At 36.9% G+C, this 19,010-nt stretch overlaps 1 protein-coding gene across 2 annotated transcripts in view; it reads left to right on the forward strand.

Annotated features, from left to right (window-relative positions):
- The window catches only part of LOC120462665 (BAR/IMD domain-containing adapter protein 2), a 38,589-nt gene that overhangs the window by 12,006 nt on the left and 7,573 nt on the right, over positions 1-19,010 (forward strand). For both annotated transcript variants that reach the window (XR_016145662.1, XM_089117436.1), the window contains exons 5-11: positions 2,201-2,262; positions 9,368-9,439; positions 9,939-10,076; positions 14,288-14,440; positions 16,086-16,265; positions 16,715-17,180; positions 18,222-18,420. Coding sequence is in view for 1 of the 2 variants with exons in the window: in XM_089117436.1 (XP_088973562.1) it covers positions 2,201-2,262; positions 9,368-9,439; positions 9,939-10,076; positions 14,288-14,440; positions 16,086-16,265; positions 16,715-17,180; positions 18,222-18,420 (1,270 nt within the window). In the remaining variant the exon portion in view is untranslated. The remainder of the gene's footprint in view (positions 1-2,200; positions 2,263-9,367; positions 9,440-9,938; positions 10,077-14,287; positions 14,441-16,085; positions 16,266-16,714; positions 17,181-18,221; positions 18,421-19,010) is intronic.

A 19,010-nucleotide genomic window follows, 5' to 3' on the forward strand; every position in this document is an offset into this window, starting at 1 on the left:
GAGAAGGGGCTTTTGTTGAAAGATTAACAACACCACATGATCTCATTGTGCTGCTGAACACAGCGGGGGTGGACGAGAGGGAGGGAGAAAGGCAGCGGAGGAGAGATGCCAAGTTTCACACACACAGTTGCTCAGTAGGGGATAAAGAAGGCCAACATCCACAGCTCGGCCCACTGGAGCCAACAACAAAACACGCCACACATTTTCACCTTCAATGAAACTTAAGAATGGACAGACATCGCCACGAGTATCACATCCTCTAAAGGAAGAAATTGTTCTCTTCAGTTCTGTCCTGACAAATATATATAGCGTCACTGAACGTGGATTCACAGAAGAACCGAAGATTCAATGCTGAATAAAGTAGTAGTTTTTGTTGTTTTTGTTCCAAAATGTATTTTCGATGCTTCAAAACATTGTAACTAACCCACTGATGTCACATGGACTACTTTGATGATGTCTTTATTTCCTTCCTGGACAAGGACAGTATACCGTACATACATTTTCAATGGAGGGACAGAAAACTCTCGGACTAAAACTAAAATATCTTAAACTGTGTTCTGAAGATGACATGAGGATGAGTCATTAATCACATAAATTTAATTTTGGGTGAACTAACCCTTTAATAAGCTAAAAAAAAAAAAAAACGCTTTTCCACTATGAAGAACCTTTTCAGTTCTGTAGATGTTAAAGGGTTAGTTCACCCAAAAATTTAAATTCTGTCAGTTGTTACTCACCCTCGTGTTGTTCCAACCCCGTAAGACCTTCGTTCATCTTCGGAACACAAATTAAGATATTTTTGATAAAATTTTTAGAGCTGGATCACTCCTCCATACTAGTCCATAGGCTTCTTGAGGGATTGAAACTTTAATTCCTTAAAGACATCGTTATAATAGTCCGAGTGACTTCAGTGGCTCAATCTTAAGTTTATCAAGTGACGAGAACACTTTTTGTGCGCAAAAAAAAAAAAAGAAAGAAATAAATAATGACTTTATTTCAACTATTCATTTACTTCTCTCTTGGCCTTTAGTCAGGTTACTAGTTTAACAGCGTATCTGTATGTCACACGCTTCACACACATGACCAGCGTCATTATTGAGTTCAAGAGGCAGTTCAGGGTTCGTTTAGTTTAGTTTGATGAAGTTCAAATTATGAAACAAGCTTAATAGAGTGCCGAAGTTACGACGTCACTCTGTAGGCCAAAACGTGGAAGTGAGTTAGCATTTTAGCATTACGGTTCCCTCGCTCGTCTAAAGCCTATGGGATTTTTGAATGGGTTTTTGCTAAATCGTCTGAAATAACGTCTGTGGTGAACAGAGCCTCTAAATATTTTCACGTTTTGATCTATGACAGAACATACAGTTATAACCTGTTTGTGTTTTTTTAAACTTTATTGTGTCCGATTGTGTTTTTTTAAATCTTTATATAGGCTTCAAAATGTCTAAATTTTGGATTAACTTGTAAAGATTATCTTGCAAGACAAAACGTGTAAGGGTCACAACTCTTCGTTAAACACAGATCTTATTTTTTGCGATTTTCCAAAAGTCTATGGGGAAAATGCATTGCTTTTCGACCGAGGGAACCCATGCGCCGCTAGCTTCCGAGTTGTCCTACAAACTGAGGTCATCACTTCGGCACTCTATTCAGCTATAAGCATCTCTACAGAAGGCAATAGTGTCGACATTCAGTGAAATTTAGTTTAAGGTTTATTCTGATCCAATAGCATGAAGTTGTTACATTATTTACTTGCCCTAAAGTTGTTCTAAACCTGCATGAGTTTCTTTCTTCTGCTGACCACAAAAGAAGATATTTTGAAGAATGTGGGTAACACATTCGTAATTGTTGGACCCCATTGACTTACATAGTCTGAAGAAAAGTCATTTGGGACCAGAAACTGTTTGGTTACTTCAAAATATCTTCTTTTAAGTTCCACAGAACAAAGAAACTCATACAGGTTAAGAACAACTTTAGGGCGAGTAAATGACATAATTTATTTTTGGGTGAACCATCCCTTTAAAATCTAGCCTTAAAATGAGCAAATATGACCTTAATGGAGTCAGCTTCGATGTAAGTGAGATGAATATTAGATTTCATCATCAGGTTGTGTATGATAGTATGTTTGATTATACATTTAAAATATATCTCATGCTATGAGTTTTTCTGATTATGCACAAAGTCTTCTCATTATTTCCTACTGCTTCAGGCGACACATTATTCCAGATGGCAGAGGTTCATCGGCAGATCCAGGTCCAACTAGAGGATGTGGTAAGTAGAAGAAAAACATGGTGGTTTATTGCAAAAAAAGTTTTCTTGAACATTCGTTCATATATACCATTTAATAAAGTGTTATAGTGACATTTAACATGCAGTATGACAAGTTATAATTCCTGTAGCAAGTAGTGCTTAAGGTTACGGGTACTACAGTTACGATGGTAAATACACAATACTAACGTGAACTGTTAGTGTCCATATGTTTTATTACATAAGGACACTGATCCTGATTAATAGAATGAACATCATATCTGCATACGAATCCCTCAAAGCTAACACACGACACACTAGTTACTTACTGTAATTTATTGCAACTTAAGTTCATGATTGTTTTCAACAAAAAAAAAATCACAACTTTTTATTCGTTTTGACTATTCATTTACACGACAACTGTGTTTTAGGGGTCTGAAACGCAAACCTTTAAAAAAATTATTATAACTTTTTTTTTTTTTTTTTTTTTACAATAACACAACAGGTGTACTGGTATCTCATAACAGCTCGTACAGCCAAATATTATCTTACAATCTTTGGATATAGATGTTCATATATATATATATATATATATATAAATATTATCAGCACAAGACAGATTTAATAAAGCATATTTTATTAACAAAAAGATGAGCAAGAATATCTAACACAACTACGAAATTAATACCATGAATGATTAAGGAATAAGATGCATACAATACAAGTGATTAAATGGAAGATTTACACTGATGTACCACAGTCCATTATAAACCACATCATGGATAAAGTTTACAAAGCCATAGTCAGGTGAGGATCATGGGTCTTAAAGGAGTAGTTCACTTTTGAAAAAACTTTTGCTGATAATTTACTCATGTTACCCATGTCATCCTGTCCATGTCTTTCTTTCTTCAGTTGAAAAGAAATTAAGGTTTTTGATGAAAACATTCCAGCATTTTTCTCCATATAATGGACTTCAATGGGAACCAAATGGTTCAAGGTCCAAAAGACAGTTTCAGTGCAAACTGCAAACTGTTCAAAGGGCTTTAAACGATTCCAGACGATGAATAAGGGTCTTATCAAGCGAAACGATCGCTCATTTAAAAAAAAAATAAAGTTTAAGTTTTATAAGCTCAAATGGTCGCCTTGCTCTGTTCTGTGACTCGTGTTTGTGACTCTCCTGTTCAAACTCGTTCATCAAAATGAAAAAATCTTTTTCCGAGTCATTTCGTTTATTCAACGAACGAATTGATGCTTTGGCGGTTCTCCATTTTAGTGCTGTGATTGTCTCCTGACACACTAGCTAAGTTTCCATCCACTTGTCAATAGAATTATCTGAAGTTCAGTAAAAAAACCAAAAAAAAACTCATGCGAATAAAGCTGGTGAAAGTGCGTTTCCATCCAACGGCTTTAAAGCGAATAAAATCCTGTGCGTTATCACGTCACATGCCGTTTTGCGATCAAATTGGTATATCGAATTGATTTGAGACATTTTAAGGTGTGTCCATTCATTTTCGCATCGAATCGCACAACATTCAAGCAAACATTTGCAAACAAAAAGTTTTGCTAGACAAAATGGATCGGACCATCTACCAACAAATGATCAATATTGCACAAGTTGTAATAGTGCTTATGTGCCAGTTGATAGTGACATATTAAGTTATAAGCTAACGATGCTATCAACACATTGCTATGATGTTGCAGATTCGCTCCAAAGAGTTCAGGGAGGTCGTCTCCTCGTTTGTCCGCTTACATCTGTCTTTGTTGACACCCGCCATGTGTGCGCAAACAGAGCAGAAATACTGGGCGGAAATGAACTAAAACTATGTGGCGTGTTGCAACCATGACCCAAAACTTAATTGCAGTTCATTATTTATTCGGCAAATAGCGTTTCCATCAGCATTTATCGCATAAGCCGTATATCGATCTAGATCAAATCCGATGAGACCGAACGTATTTCATTTGAGTCGATATTCAAGAAATTCAATCGAATTTTACTGTTTCCATAAGGCATTCATTCGATATCACTAAATTCTGATAAAAACGTGTGGATGGAAGCAAAGCTATTGAAATTCCTTTATTTTCCCTATGGAACTCATTTGCATAAAGCACACAGTTAGAAGAACCCTTTAAAGTGTCTTTTACCGATGCATTTCTCACTTTCCATAACCACCTCCAAAATACTTTTGGCAATATTATAAACAAATAGAGTCCAAACAAGATGGGAAACGATTGAAATGTCATGCATGCATTCATTTGTATATTAACAGCTGAATTTGTGTAAGATGTTGCATTACAAATAGCTGTCACCGGGAATACTTGGATTTGTGTAGTTTTCACCAGTTTTAAGGTCCCCAAACAATAGTTATGAATGGATTTGGGTGGATCATTGTGGCCTCCTTTTATTGCAGCCACTGCTCTTGCATCCAAAAAGTCCTAAAGAATTTTTCATGGCGGTTGGCTTAAACCTCAGGGATTAGGGCAGAAACTGCCTGTGGACCAATGAAAAGTCCTCTCCTTCCCGTGCTTAAGGTGTCTGCCATGCTAGCATCCTTATCTAATGCTGTTGGACTTTTTGTTTGTGTTAGTCCACCAAGAGCCAATCAAAATGTTGCAAACCTTTCTCCACTGTTGCAGTAAGAGAGGGGCCCGGCCATAAACTGGGCCCTGGAATGTGCTGTTCACACAGAAACAAAGGAAAAGTAGAGCAATGGAAAAAAGTAGAGCAAAGTCTTTGCAGAAGGGTCAACAGCTTTAATGCATGTCTTTCAAAATAAAAGTCTTGCACAACAGAAAAACATTTTTAATTACATTTTGTGTTGTTGTTGTGACTACATACTCTGGTGCTCAATTAAAACGGTCCCCATGATCTACCAGTTGAGAAACATACCCTAAAGAAACTTTCACTGAACGGTTCTTTAAAGAACCATGAACTTTGTAATAATCTGAAGCACCTTCTTCCACTATAAAGAAGCTTTGTGAAAAAAGCTTTCGCACCAGAGGAACCTTTTCATAGTTCCTAGAACTATTGGCGGAAATACGTCGATTTCGGCACGTTCGCACTGCAGGAACTAGGATCGATTTTGGAGGAACTAATGTAGCTCCTACTTTACCCCTTTCCCACCATTCATTTTGAAAGCCGGTTTGAAGCCGGTGCCTACTCGCGAACCAGTTCTTTGTGTTTCGACAGCCAAAGAACCGGTTTTCGGCCAGAAAAATTGGTTCCAAAGCGGCAGCAACTCTTTCTGGACTAGAACAGCTGGGGGCAGGGTTATTGTAATCAACAACACGACAGGAATGGGAAAGCTAAGATGTTTGGCGACGTAACGACGTCGTTCGCTAGGCTCTCTAGTCAGCGGGAAAACAAACAGGTTCTGAGAAGGTTCCCAAGTTGAACCAAATTTGAACCATCACCAGTTCCAAACCAGTTCTTCTTTGGTGGAAGCGAGGTACTTTAGAGTCGGTCTAAATCCTATAGTCAGCGCTATAGGAACTATCAAATCAAGTCAAGTCACCTTTATTTATATAGCGCTTTATACAATACAGATTGTATCAAAGCAGTGATAACATGAAAATAATACAACACAGATCAATAATATCGATGAATATTAAATGTCCACAACTAAGCAAGCCAAAAGCCAAGGCAACAGTGGCAAGGAACCAAAACTCCATCAGGTGATTGAATAGAGCAAAAAACCTTGGGAGAACCCAGGCTCAGTCGGGGCCAGTTCTCCTCTGGCCAATGAAGGAACAGTGATTACAAAACAAATTGTATTGAAATATTAAGAGAATTGTCCATTTCCATCTGTTTGGAAGTCGAAGTAATCACACCGGTTTGGAGACGAGATGTTGAGGATCAGTGGTGATGGCTGTCGTGTCGATGAGTCGGGATGGGTCCAGGCGCAGGTCCACCGGAGGGTCCCTCGGGATAAACAGAGAAACTGATATTAGCGTAGACGCCATCCTTCTTATGATGTACCAAGTACATCAGGATTTACGGGACGTGTTCCCAGTTCCGGCTGATCTAAACTATGCAGCCTAATTTGAATTTAGGAAGTCTATAGATGTTATGTGTATGCTAGGCCAAAGTGATGTGTTTTTAGTCTAGATTTGAACTGACAGATTGTGTCTGCTTTTCAGGACAATATTAGGAAGATTGTTCCAGAGTTTTGGTGCTAAATAGGATAAGGATCTACCGCCAGCAGTCGATTTTGAAATTCTAGGTATTATCAACTGGCCAGAGTTTTGAAATCGCAATAGACGTGAAGGACTATAATGCGTTAAGAGCTCGCTCAAGTACTGCAGAGCTAAACCATTTAGTGATTTGTAAATAATCAGCAATATTTTAAAATGTATCCAGAAGTTTCCGAGGGGCGCTCCTGTAAAAAATAAAGTGGGTGAAACTTCCGGTGAGGCGGCGGAAGTAGCATTCCAATGGTATTTTGTGTGTTAGTTAGTTAGCAAAGAGGCTAGCTGTTTTTCAGAGAATTATTTTACTATTTAAAGACGCAAATCTTTATGAGAGATGTCATTACGGAGCTCAGGGACAACATGTGCTGTTCGCGGTTGTATGTCTAACCGGACTAAACTAGTTCAGTGGCTTAAATGTGATTGTTTTGAACATAAGCTGAAAACGAAATCAGAGTGATCCTGCCAACGACTGTAGTTTCCATCACCTCCCAAAAGACGACGAATCTTCCTGTGTACATTTGTTTAAATTCTTAATATTCTCTAAACTCTATCAGCATGTGATTGGCTGTTCGCTACTGATGTTACACCTAAACTCAGGATCAAAGCCTGTGTTGACAGAATACCAAATGTGTCAGTTAATGTATTCAAGCAGCACATTCATTTATAATTTTGAATAAACTCCAAAGCACAATGACTAAGTGTGTATTTTTTATTTTAATTGTTTGTCAGCTCGCACAACTGTCTGTCACCATGCCTTGATGAGTATTGATTATTAATAATGTTAATAATACTCCCAATCAACTACTGCGGAGGGTAAAAGTACTGTTATTTCACCCTTTTGAATTTCGTTGAGGTTGTGTTCCCCCACATCGTTAGCTAGTTTGGATCGCTATAACTTGAATGACCGTCAACTGTTGAATGAACGAGTGTGAAGTATGTCAAATCGCGCTTTGTTTACTTCCAACCGGAAGTCACGCCCACTTTTGACGCAAGGCCTCATGGGGCGTAGGAAACTTGTGGATACGATGTTTAATAGGCAGCCTGTCACGATTCCTGTCTTGTGTTTTCCTTGTCTTGTGTGGACTTTAGTTATTTCCTGTTTCTGTGCCATGTTTTGTAGTCCTTTGTAGTTTTTCTTAAATAAGTTCCCCAGGTGTTTCTGATTTACCACGCCCCCTTGTTACCTCGTTTAGCTTGTTTGTCTGTGTATTTAAACCCCTGTGTTTCAGTTGTTGGGTGTCGGTCGATGTTTCACTGTAGCGTTGTTTCTGAGTCTAGTTCTGAGTTCCTGTTTCTAAGTTTCTTTGTTTTCCGTGGAGTTCCCTTTTTGTTTGTTTATTATTATTATAAAAACTGTTTACTGCATTTGGATTCCTCCTTGCCTCCTCATCGTTACACAGCCAATGCAGGGTTGACAGAACCGGGCTAATATAGTCATACTTCCTTGTTCTGGTAAGAACTCGAGCTGCTGCGTTTTGGACTAGCTGAAGTGTGTTTATTAAGCGTGCAGGGCAACCTCCCAGTCATGAACGCATGAACTAAAGTCTGTGACGTTTGCCAAAAGCTCAAGAAACACCAGCATCTGACATTTTTAAATAGGCTGTGCAAACGCACAGATTATAGCCTATATATTTACTCCAGAAACTAACATGGAAAACAGTGATGGATGGACCTTTTAACCTTTACGCTGAGGAGAAAATCCAACGCAACTTTGAGGGGACCAAGAGAAACATGATTATGTATTTCTTCTCAACGACACGGCATATGCTAATACCTTTCATACTGTCTTTCTATGTATAACAGTTCTATCTAATAACGTAGTAGACCGGACTGTCAGACAGATCGTAAACTAATGAATGCAAGCACTGTGTGTTCAGGCTTTGGCTGTCTTAGGTTTCTATTTGAACCGGAGCTTCTAACTGCATCTGCAGTGATGCATCTTGAGACAATAGAAACTTCAATAGGCTAAATAGTTTTTCTGAAGAAGAAAAAAAGGATAGAAATTATAAAGTTAGAACCCCTGTTCTTGAAAATATTATTTATGTATCTCTTGCAATCTTTTACTCGAATAATCTATTTAAAAAAAAATTAATTGGAAAAAGAGTTGGTCCTAATAAGTCTATCTTTTTACCTCACTAAAGGTAAAATATGTGTTTTTCAAAATAATAAATAGATTTAACCCTGTCAAACATTTCATGATATAAAGCCGATATTGATACAAGATGCTCTTTTTGCCAAGTTCACACAGAAACTGTCTATCATTTATTTTGGTCATGTTTGAACACTGAACAACTTTAGAATAATATTGACACATTTATTGAAAGATAATATCCAGTAAGAGATATCCTTAACTTTGTATGCTTTGATTCTACCCCTACTAAAAATAATGCTTTCTTTGTTATACATTTTATTTATCTTCTTTGCAAATTTTCTACCCATAAAAGTAAGTTTACCAAAAACAAACCATTTTTTTAGCGCTTTTGAAAGAATTTAAAATGTATAATACAATTACATCTTCAGTTAGTAAGAAAGCAAGTAGAACATCTTTAATTTGTAAGGGCTTTAATTTGTACAATGTAATTGATGTATAGATTAATATACTCATGCTCCTTTTCTCTAACTTCAATTTTTATTTTGTTATTTTTCAGTTTTTAGCTAATGATTGTTAACTCTCTCATTTGTACATTTTGTATATTGTATACAAAGTTATATATCATAAACATCTCTGTATTTTTTAAATAAAAAAACAACTGCAGTGATGCAATGACTTTATCAATCAGTGATTGGCTCTTGTACTTAGAAAGCGGGGCGTATTGTGCGTTGCATTTTGTCCCATTCATAAGTAACAGGAGTGAACTAGCTTTCTATATCTATCTAATCACATTACATGTGCTTAAATCACAGTATTTGATTGAATGCTACATGTTCTGTCTGTCTGCAGCTGAAGCTGTTTCATTCAGAGCTGCTGTCTCAACTGGAGCAGAAACTGGAGTTAGACATCAAATATCTCACCGTGAGTGGAAATTAACTCCTCCTCCTGAACTGTCACTATTGTGCAGTTCATAGTTCTCTGAAACCAGAAACATAATACAGTAACACTTTACTTGAAGGGGTGTGCATAAGACTGACATGATACCTTCATAATCATGACATGACATATGTCTTGAATATGAAGTAGGGTTTATGCATGTTTATGACAACTTTCATTAAGTGTCATTCGCTCAATAATGACATTTTGAATGCAAATATAACGTTGTTTAAGATGTCTTTGTCATGACACCTTGACATTAAATTAAGTTAAACTGTCATGTGGTTGGCTTTGACATTGGCTGTCATGCTTATGACAGGATGTGTTGTCTTAGTAATGACAGTTATCATAAACATGCAAAAAAACTTCCTTCATATTCATAACATATGTCATGTCATGATTATGAAGGTGTCATGTTAGTCTTATGCACACCCCTTCAAGTAAAGTGTTACCCATAATACACGATATGAAAACTTTTTTCCAGTCAACGCTGAAGAAGTACCAGAGTGAGAGGAAGTCAAAGGTTGAGTCCATTGAGCGCTGCCAATCACAGCTCAAGAAACTGCGGAGGAAGAGTCAAGCTAGTCGTCATCCCAACAAGTATGGAGACAGAGAGATGCAGGTACGTTGCATATAACTCACTGCTTTTACATGTATGGCATGACATGTGACATGAGACTTTAATCAGTATGCATTGAGCCCAAGCTAAAAATAACTGAACTGAAACCAACTCATAAAAGTTGCATGTCATAAAAATGTAATCTCTGTATGTTTTGCAAAATAAATAAATACATAAAGTAGAATTTTAAGTTGTAAGCAACAGAACTTCCCAGCCGGATTCGTCACTTATTTGGTTCCCCTGGAAACATTTCCGTTGTGGTCTGTGTTATTTGCAGTGTGTTTCTGTATTTGTGTTGAGCTTTTGCAGCGCGTTTCTGTATTTGGGTGTTGTTGTTGGAGCTCACATGTGTTGTGAAACTGATGAAGATGTTTTCTTATTTTGCGGGTGTTTTTACTATTTGCATGCGTGTTTTTTTTTTTCTATTTGCATGCGTTTTTTTTCTATTTGCATGCATTTCTTCTATTTGCATGCATTTTCTTCTATTTGCATGTGTTTTTTCTATTTGCATGCGTTTTTTCTATTTGCATGCGTTTTTTTCTATTTGCATGCGTTTTTTCTATTTGCATGCATTTTCTTCTATTTGCATGCATTTTTTCTATTTGCATGCATTTTCTTCTATTTGCATGCATTTTCTTCTATTTGCATGCATTTTCTTCTATTTGCATGTGTTTTTTTCTATTTGCATGCGTTTTTTCTATTTGCATGCATTTTCTTCTATTTGCATGCATTTTTTCTATTTGCATGCATTTTCTTATATTTGCATGCATTTTCTTCTACTTGCATGCATTTTCTTCTATTTGCATGTGTTTTTTTCTATTTGAATGCGTTTTTTTCTATTTGCATGTGTTTTTTGTCTATTTGCATGCTTTTTTTCTATTTGCATGGATTTTCTTCTATTTGCATGCTTTTTTATTTGCATGCATTTTCTTCTATTTGCATGCGTTTTTTCTATTTGCATGTGTTTTTTCCTATTTGCAATCAGTTTCTTCTATTTGCATGCATTTTTTTCTATTTGCATGTGTTTTTTTCTATTTGCATGCGTTTTTTCTATTTGCATGCGTTTTTTTCTATTTGCATGCTTTTTTTCTATTTGCATGCATTTTCTTCTATTTGCATGCATTTTTTCTATTTGCATGCATTTTCTTCTATTTGCATGCATTTTCTTCTATTTGCATGTGTTTTTTTCTATTTGCATGCGTTTTTTTCTATTTGCATGTGTTTTTTGTCTATTTGCATGCTTTTTTTCTATTTGCATGGATTTTCTTCTATTTGCATGCTTTTTTATTTGCATGCATTTTCTTCTATTTGCATGCGTTTTTTCTATTTGCATGTGTTTTTTCCTATTTGCAATCAGTTTCTTCTATTTGCATGCATTTTTTTCTATTTGCATGTGTTTTTTTCTATTTGCATGCATTTTCTTCTATTTGCATGCGTTTTTTTCTATTTGGATGCATTTTCTTCTATTTGCATGCGTTTTTTCTATTTGCATGTTTTTTTCTATTTGCATGCATTTTCTTCTATTTGCATGTGCTTTTTTTCTATTTGCATGCATTTTCTTCTATTTTGCATGCATTTTTTCTATTCGCATGCGTGTTTTTTTTTCTATTTGCATGCATTTTCTTCTATTTGCATGTGTTTTCGTCAGTTGCAGCGCGTTGAGCATTCTCGGCCACCATAGATTTGGCATGTAAAATGTTTTTTTAAAAATACTAATAATATTTTGTAATGTTCCTCAACTTTAAAATCCCTATAAAGGCAATTCTACAAAAAAGTTCTAAACACATTATAAATGTTACATATGTATTGTTAAAACATATTACAAAGACTGTGAACTGTGAAGTACTGAAATGTGGAGTTAGACCGTTAAACAGTTTTTCACCATTGCAATTTTACGGATTGTTTGGGCGGGGCTAAAACAGGGCTCGATGACTCACTGGAGCCCATGAGCTCCTGGACACGCCCCTATTTGATGACGCACAGAGTCTGATCTCTCCCAACACACAATAACACTCCCCGAGCACATTCGCATTCATCGCTCAATCGCGAGTGACTGTCAGTACAAGCTGAGCCTACAGTTTTCTAGCTAGCTATGCCTTCGACACAGAAATGCATGGGCTACTACCTGGATGCGATCATGTACAAAACAGATCAGTATCTTCATTTAAATTCAATGAAAACGATCACATCAATAAGAGGTTTTTAGAGAGCCAACCTTGATGAAGAGCTGTGGATCACCGCCAACACCCGCCTCTGTAGTGATCATTTTACACTGGTTAGTTTTATAAACTTTCCTCAGAGACAACTGGGATTCACTGATGATCCGCTGTTACTGGTGAACGGGGCCGAAACGACTATCTCCCGCCTCAGTGTTCATCCTCCCGTCTCCAAAAGCATTTTCACCTAATATCACGTCGACAGCTTACCCACTTGTGGGCGTGGTTTCAGCACAGCCAGCGGACACGCCCCCAGCGTTTGAGAACAGAGATAACTGCTCATTTTTTCATGATTTTGATAGCTTATTTTATGTACTTGCCGGCTTTTTTTTATCATTCAAATTTGGCTGGGTGGCTAATTACACATTTTTCTTTGGTATGACAAACTCAGAACACATACTTAATTTTGACCCCAATTTGATCCCACTTGGTCACAATCACCTTCCAGCGAAGCCACATTCACTTCAGAGTGATTGGCACTGCAATAAATGAACAGTTAGTCACTTTTGATTAAAGCGCCTGCTAAAGAACTGAGTAATTGTGTTGCTTGCCAGTTCTTTGACTTGCTGTGTTCATTACTGAAGGCTTAGTGTAGAATGTCATGTACTGCCAGTCATTTGTAGTTTGTGTGACTCATAATGACCAATTGAGCTCAGTGAGGGCCGTCTGTTTGTGCCAGTGTCCTACATATTAAAGCTGATTTGTGAGTGGAAGACTTTTTATCCGTGTGTGAACAAGTGTTTGTTTATTTGTGCATGTGTATCCTCCAGCACGTGTTTTTACAGGAGTGAGTCTATCTTTGTTTGTGTAGGCCTAAGCTATGCTATCAGAAGCATTACTCTAAGCATGATTTTGGATCAGAAAGAAGAACAAGTCAGTCTTAGTTTAAGATTAAGCAGATATCCGGAACGGCTGATTTGGGGCCAGAAAAAAAAACAATGGGGCAGAGAAAAAAACAAAGGAACGAGAGAGGGGAAATGATGAAGTAAAACAGGACCACAGTTGGACAGATGAGGAAAGGAAAGGAAAATTCAGAGATATTATTAATATGAAAATGTCACTTAAAAGAACGTTTAGAACATCAATGGTGGTGACAGAATTACATTTTTGGGTGAACTGGCCCTTTAAGACAGGGTTTTCCAAACGGGGGTTGATGAAAGCTAATATTGAATTACATTGAATTTAACATAAATAAGTAATAAATAAACATAAAAAACAATAAATAAATGTGTGCGATATAATAAATGGCTGTACGATAATCAAAGGCTGCAGTTTAATTAACTTGTGGCATAACTTTGTTTTAAAAGGTGGATGGGACAGGAGTGTGTGTGTGTGTGTGTGTGTTTGGGGGGGGGGGGGGGTGTTGAATACAATGCTATATATCAATGCTATCATGTACAATTATTAATGTTCAATTTCAATAGTACGTTGAGTTTAATTTATCCACATATAAGTCATGTTTATGATAGTCGTGATTCTTAAAAATAAAATCTACTAAAATACAAATATGTCAGTCCTAAGATTCTTCACGTCAATTAATAAATACATTTAAAAACACACGAAAAAATAAAAGCTTGAGGTTTTAAAATGTTAAAAAGCTCAAGGGTTTGAATGTTTGAAAGTGATTCTTTTCAGACAACAATATTAGTATGATTAACTTGTAGTGTAAAATAAAATTATTAGTAGTATAATTATCAGTTATTAATTTTGGGCTTTTTAGTTTACAACAGTAATATGTTTCTTTATTTTTATAGTTAGTTAAATAATAATCATGTGTAAAATTAATGTGGAGAGAACCGTGAACATGCAAATGTGTATTGAAATATTATGTCTCAAGTTTATATCTTATGTCTAAAAGGGTTCAGCTGACCAAAAAGTTTGTGAACTCCTGCTTTAAGGATTCTGAACTTTAGTCGTTGGCCTTAGATGCCAGTCATGGGGTGTACATTTGTCATATTCTACGTAAAGATGAATTAATTAAAGGTCTCTCTGTAACAGTATGTGGAGCTGATGAGTCGCCGGCAGGGAGAGTTGGACTCTTTAGTTGCCGTTGGTTACCGCTCTGCTCTGACAGAAGAAAGGCGGCGCTATTGTTTTCTGGTGGACCGTCAATGTTCAGTCACCAAGATCCTCGTCAACTACCACTGCAAGGTAACACTACAGATATGAGCCAACAATAAAGCTTTAACCAACTAACTCAGGCTGTAGAGGACTAGCAAACAAGTTCACTGGAAAAACAAGTCTCTAGGCAGATTATCTTAAATTACTAATTCATGACCTCAAAACACTTATAGTGCATTTATAAACTTATGCAATTTGATGTTTGCATATATTTGGGTCCATAAGTTTGGCTTTTCAGTCATACTAAACTCCTGGGACAGCACTTGTGATGCAAAGTCCAAATGTGTATTTATCTCAACTTTAAAAATGTTGTTTGATTCAGTTTACAGTGTGAAACAACATAATAATTACACGACTACAACATCATAGCACAAAAAAGTTAGACAGTGACATAAACAAGAATGGGGGTAAAAAAAAAGCGAGCATTACTTAAATGAAAATAAATCTAAACATTAAATAAATGAAAAAGTTTGTCTTGCAAATGTTACATGTTCTGAGTGCTTTTGGGGTAAGAGAGGATGAAACTGTAGTCAAATAATGTTTTATCTCATCCAAGAACACCAAAAAAAAATGGTTTACAATTTGAAACCTTACATTTGTGAATATAAAGACTACATAGAAAAATAATTAGATTTATTACAAAGCAGGCATTTGAATCAGCTTCAAAAATAACAGTTTTGGGATTCATGGAGAAATTCGGCAAGATATTGCTTGAGATAAACCCACTAACATCTTTCCAAAGTTGCCCGAGTAAAATTGCATGACCAAAACAAGTGAAGAAGAGTTTCAGTGTCATTCTGACAGAAAGAGCATTTAGTGTCAAAATCAGAGGAGAATTTTTGTCATAAGGAAATTTTTAACTGGGTAAATATTATGAATTAATGGGTAACACTTTACAATACGGGTGCACTAATAAGCATTAATTCATGCTTAACTAATGCACAGATAATACTGAATTAATGTGTAACTAATGATTATCGAAGCTATTCATTAATGATTACCACATTAGGAACTAATTAAGAGTATGTAAGGTTAATGTATTAGTTCATACATGAATTGTTATTAATTAAATATGTAATTGTGGATTAATTCCATAATAACTCATTTTTTTAACTAATGGTGTCAATTAACATGTTAATTACCAGAATGAGCCAAAGCCTTGTATTTCAAATTCCAGATCATATGACAGGTACACTAATATGCATTAATAAATGATTAATTACTTCATTGTTACTGCAAATTCATGTGCGAATTGCTACAATTACTAAATGACTAGTTAATAATGATGTGCCCCAACAAGTAAAGTCATAACATAATGATACCTTTGCAAATCGCTAGCTAATGATTAATTAAAGCAGACAACTAGAAGTTGAAGTGCAATAGCTTTGACTAATTGTGGTAATTAACACATTAATTTACTCTATTAGTTAATAAAATATGTTATTAAGGAATTAATACACAAAGACACATTGAATTAATAGCAATTTATGTATTACTTAATCTATCAATCATATAGACTCTTTATTAGTTGATGATGCAGTAATCATTAATTAATGGTTTTGTTCTTTATGAGTTATACATTAACTCATGATCATCTGTGCATTAGTTAAGCATGAATTAATGCATATTAGTGCACCCGTATTGTAAAGTGTTACCAATTAATGCTGTTTGATAGGTGAGAGAGCTGTTGTCTCAGAAGCTGGGATCATGGCAACAGTCATGTGCCCAGCCAACCAAACTACCAGAACGAGCCCTGAACCTGTTGCGTCACACTGCCCCCCAGAGCTCTGGAGGAGCTGGACTAGCGGAGGTCCTGCGGAACGCTAAACTGGGAATCTCTCAACCTGGAGAACAAGTGAGGGACAAATACTCCCATATTACAGGGGCTTAATGACATAAAAATGTCACAATGCTTTAAAAAAAATAACATAATGATCTTAAAAACAGGATTAATTTACTTTATGTAAAAAAAATGTTTTTCCTAACTTTTGATTTTAGGTGAAATAACATGGACATGATATTCTCTCTATTTTTATACACAAAAAATTTAATTTTAAGTGTTTCTAAAAATGTTATAATGTAAATTTTATAATTAAACACTCACCTAAAGGATTATTAGGAACACCATTATACTACTACTGTTTTTGACCAGAACTGCCTTAATTCTACGTGGCATTGATTCAACAAGGTGCTTATTGTATTTCATGCTTTCTTACAATAGATATTATAAATATAAATATTTCAATAAATTCCCCTGTAATTAATCAAGTACTAATGATGCTTCATGTCCTTCTCCTCTCTCAGAGGCTGTCTATTCAGGAAGTCCCACCTCTGTCGAACGGTGACAGCAGCAGCCGTTCTCAGCAACAGCAGCGGTCGTCCCAGTCTGACATTCTCTCCCAGTCTCTCGTCGGCAACACGTCTCAACAGAATGGGAATGCCCACTCCAGTTCTTCCACTAGCCTTGCCCACTCCCAGCCAGCAGTGAGCATGGCCGGGTTACAGACTTCTCTCTCGGTTAGCCACACCTCCACATCCTCCCACGGTTCCCTGCAGGGCCTGACTCCACCTCTAACGGCCCCCCACAGCCCTCCGCTCCCCCACAGCGCCCCTATGTCCCGCGCACTCACACCTGTCCTGTCCACAGCCCATCACGCAGTGTCCAGCTCTCCCAGTGCTCCTAATGTGCTGAAGGGTCCAGAGCTCTACGGCACATCCACACTGCCACTGCCGAGGAGACAGAGTAGCGACGCTCGGACGGGATTCTTGGGTGCGTCTGATTTTTAAATATTTTGCCATATTTCAGCCGAAAAAAGCAGAAGATAAAAATAAAAAGCTATATTTTTCTTTAGGGAATGAAATCAGTTTGAGGAGCATTTAAATATTTTCTTGACACCTAACCATCCTTGGTTACTATAACATAAACAGTAATATAAATGATCAAGATATTTTTAATTATTTAAAAATGATAAATAACTACATTAAAGAGGCCATAATGATTTTTTTTACAGATGTACTTTTCAATTTAAGTAATATAAAAATATTTTTATTGCATTAGAGGAAAAATGATTTAATTGTCCTTTTGTCAAAATCCAAAAAGAAGGTGTTGATTTTCTTGATTTTGTAAAATATAATTTTATTTTTAGGTAAAATATTATGGAAATTTTTTTGATAGTTTTCCTGATATTGTTATAGTCGGAAATGTTTAAAATGTCCACATTTTTGTTTACAGCATCATAATAATGTCTTTCTGTTATTAATTCTGATTTCAGTTTATTTTTAAAAAGCACCCTAGCAACCATTAAGAACACCCTAGTAACTGCCCAGCAACACCCTAGCAACCATACAGAACACCCTAGAAACTGTCCAGCTGCCACCTAACAACCATCCAGAAGTTCAGAACACTCAGAACATCCTGACAGTTGCCCAGTAATATCCAAGCACCCACTTAGCAACCATTCAAAACACCACAGTAACCACCCAGAACACCCTAGCATCCGCCTAGCAACCATCCAGAACATCCTAACAGCTGCCCAGTAACACCCAAGCACCCACTTAGGAACCATTCAGAACACTCTAGCACTGCCTAGCAACACCCTAGCAACCAGACAGAACATCCTGCATAGAAACACCCAGAATTTCCAGGAATCTGAGACTTAAAAACTACAAAGTTTTTAAAACTACTTTATAAACTACTTTCTCAAGCCAATAATTTTGTCTTGTTGAACCTTTTTAATCTAGTTTAATTTAGGAGAATCCTTTCTATCACAGTTGTATTAAACGTCCTCTTCCAATGGTTGTGGTTCTCCAGGCTCCACTCTTCCCCGTGTGCTGCCTCTCTGTGGGCCGTCCCGTGTGGAGGCTCTGTTCCCTCACTCCACAGACTCCTCGGAGGGAGAGAAGGGAGGAGCTTCATGTCTGCTGTCCTTCCTGCCCGGAGACACTCTTTCCCTGCTGATCAGTGAACCCAGAGACGGCTGGCACTACGGCCAGAACGAGCGAACTGGACGGTATCTGACCATCAATCATCAGTTAATAAAACAAGGGCAATAAAACATTAGCTATTGGCGCTTTTCCACTACACAGTACCAGCTCGGCTCGCCTTTGTTTGGTTTTCCACTGTGTAAAAGCTGTACCTGTACCAAAGAGAGGATCCAGCGAGAGCTTGATGGGGCAACTAGGAACGAAAGGCATCGCTATGATGACCGTTTACTATATGTGGTGGTGCTGTCTGCAATGGAAAAACGAGCTGAGCCGAGGCAAGCCAAGGCGAGTCGAGTCGAGTCGAGCTGGTACTGGTAATGGAAAAGTGCCATGAGTGTGCTTATTTATGGTGCAGGTCTAAATAACTGTTTATGTTTGTCACAATATGGACTTTTCCTTAATCAGTAATCATGTTTAGTCTTTCCTTTTCATTTAGAGGAAAAGCCCTTTAAAGCAACAATATGTAAGATTTTTTTACCTTAAAATAATGTTTCCAAAATCGTTTCAGTGGTTCAAGTCGTAACTGGGTGAAAGGCACTTATGTCTCTGCTTTGTGGTCCTATATCTGCTATAACCACTCTATGTAAGATTGCCAGATCGGGTCGAGTTTCTGTAG

Source organism: Pimephales promelas, chromosome 12 (genome assembly GCF_988280905.1).
Source record: "Pimephales promelas chromosome 12, fPimPro1.hap1.1, whole genome shotgun sequence".
Taxonomy (NCBI): Eukaryota; Metazoa; Chordata; class Actinopteri; order Cypriniformes; family Leuciscidae; genus Pimephales; species Pimephales promelas.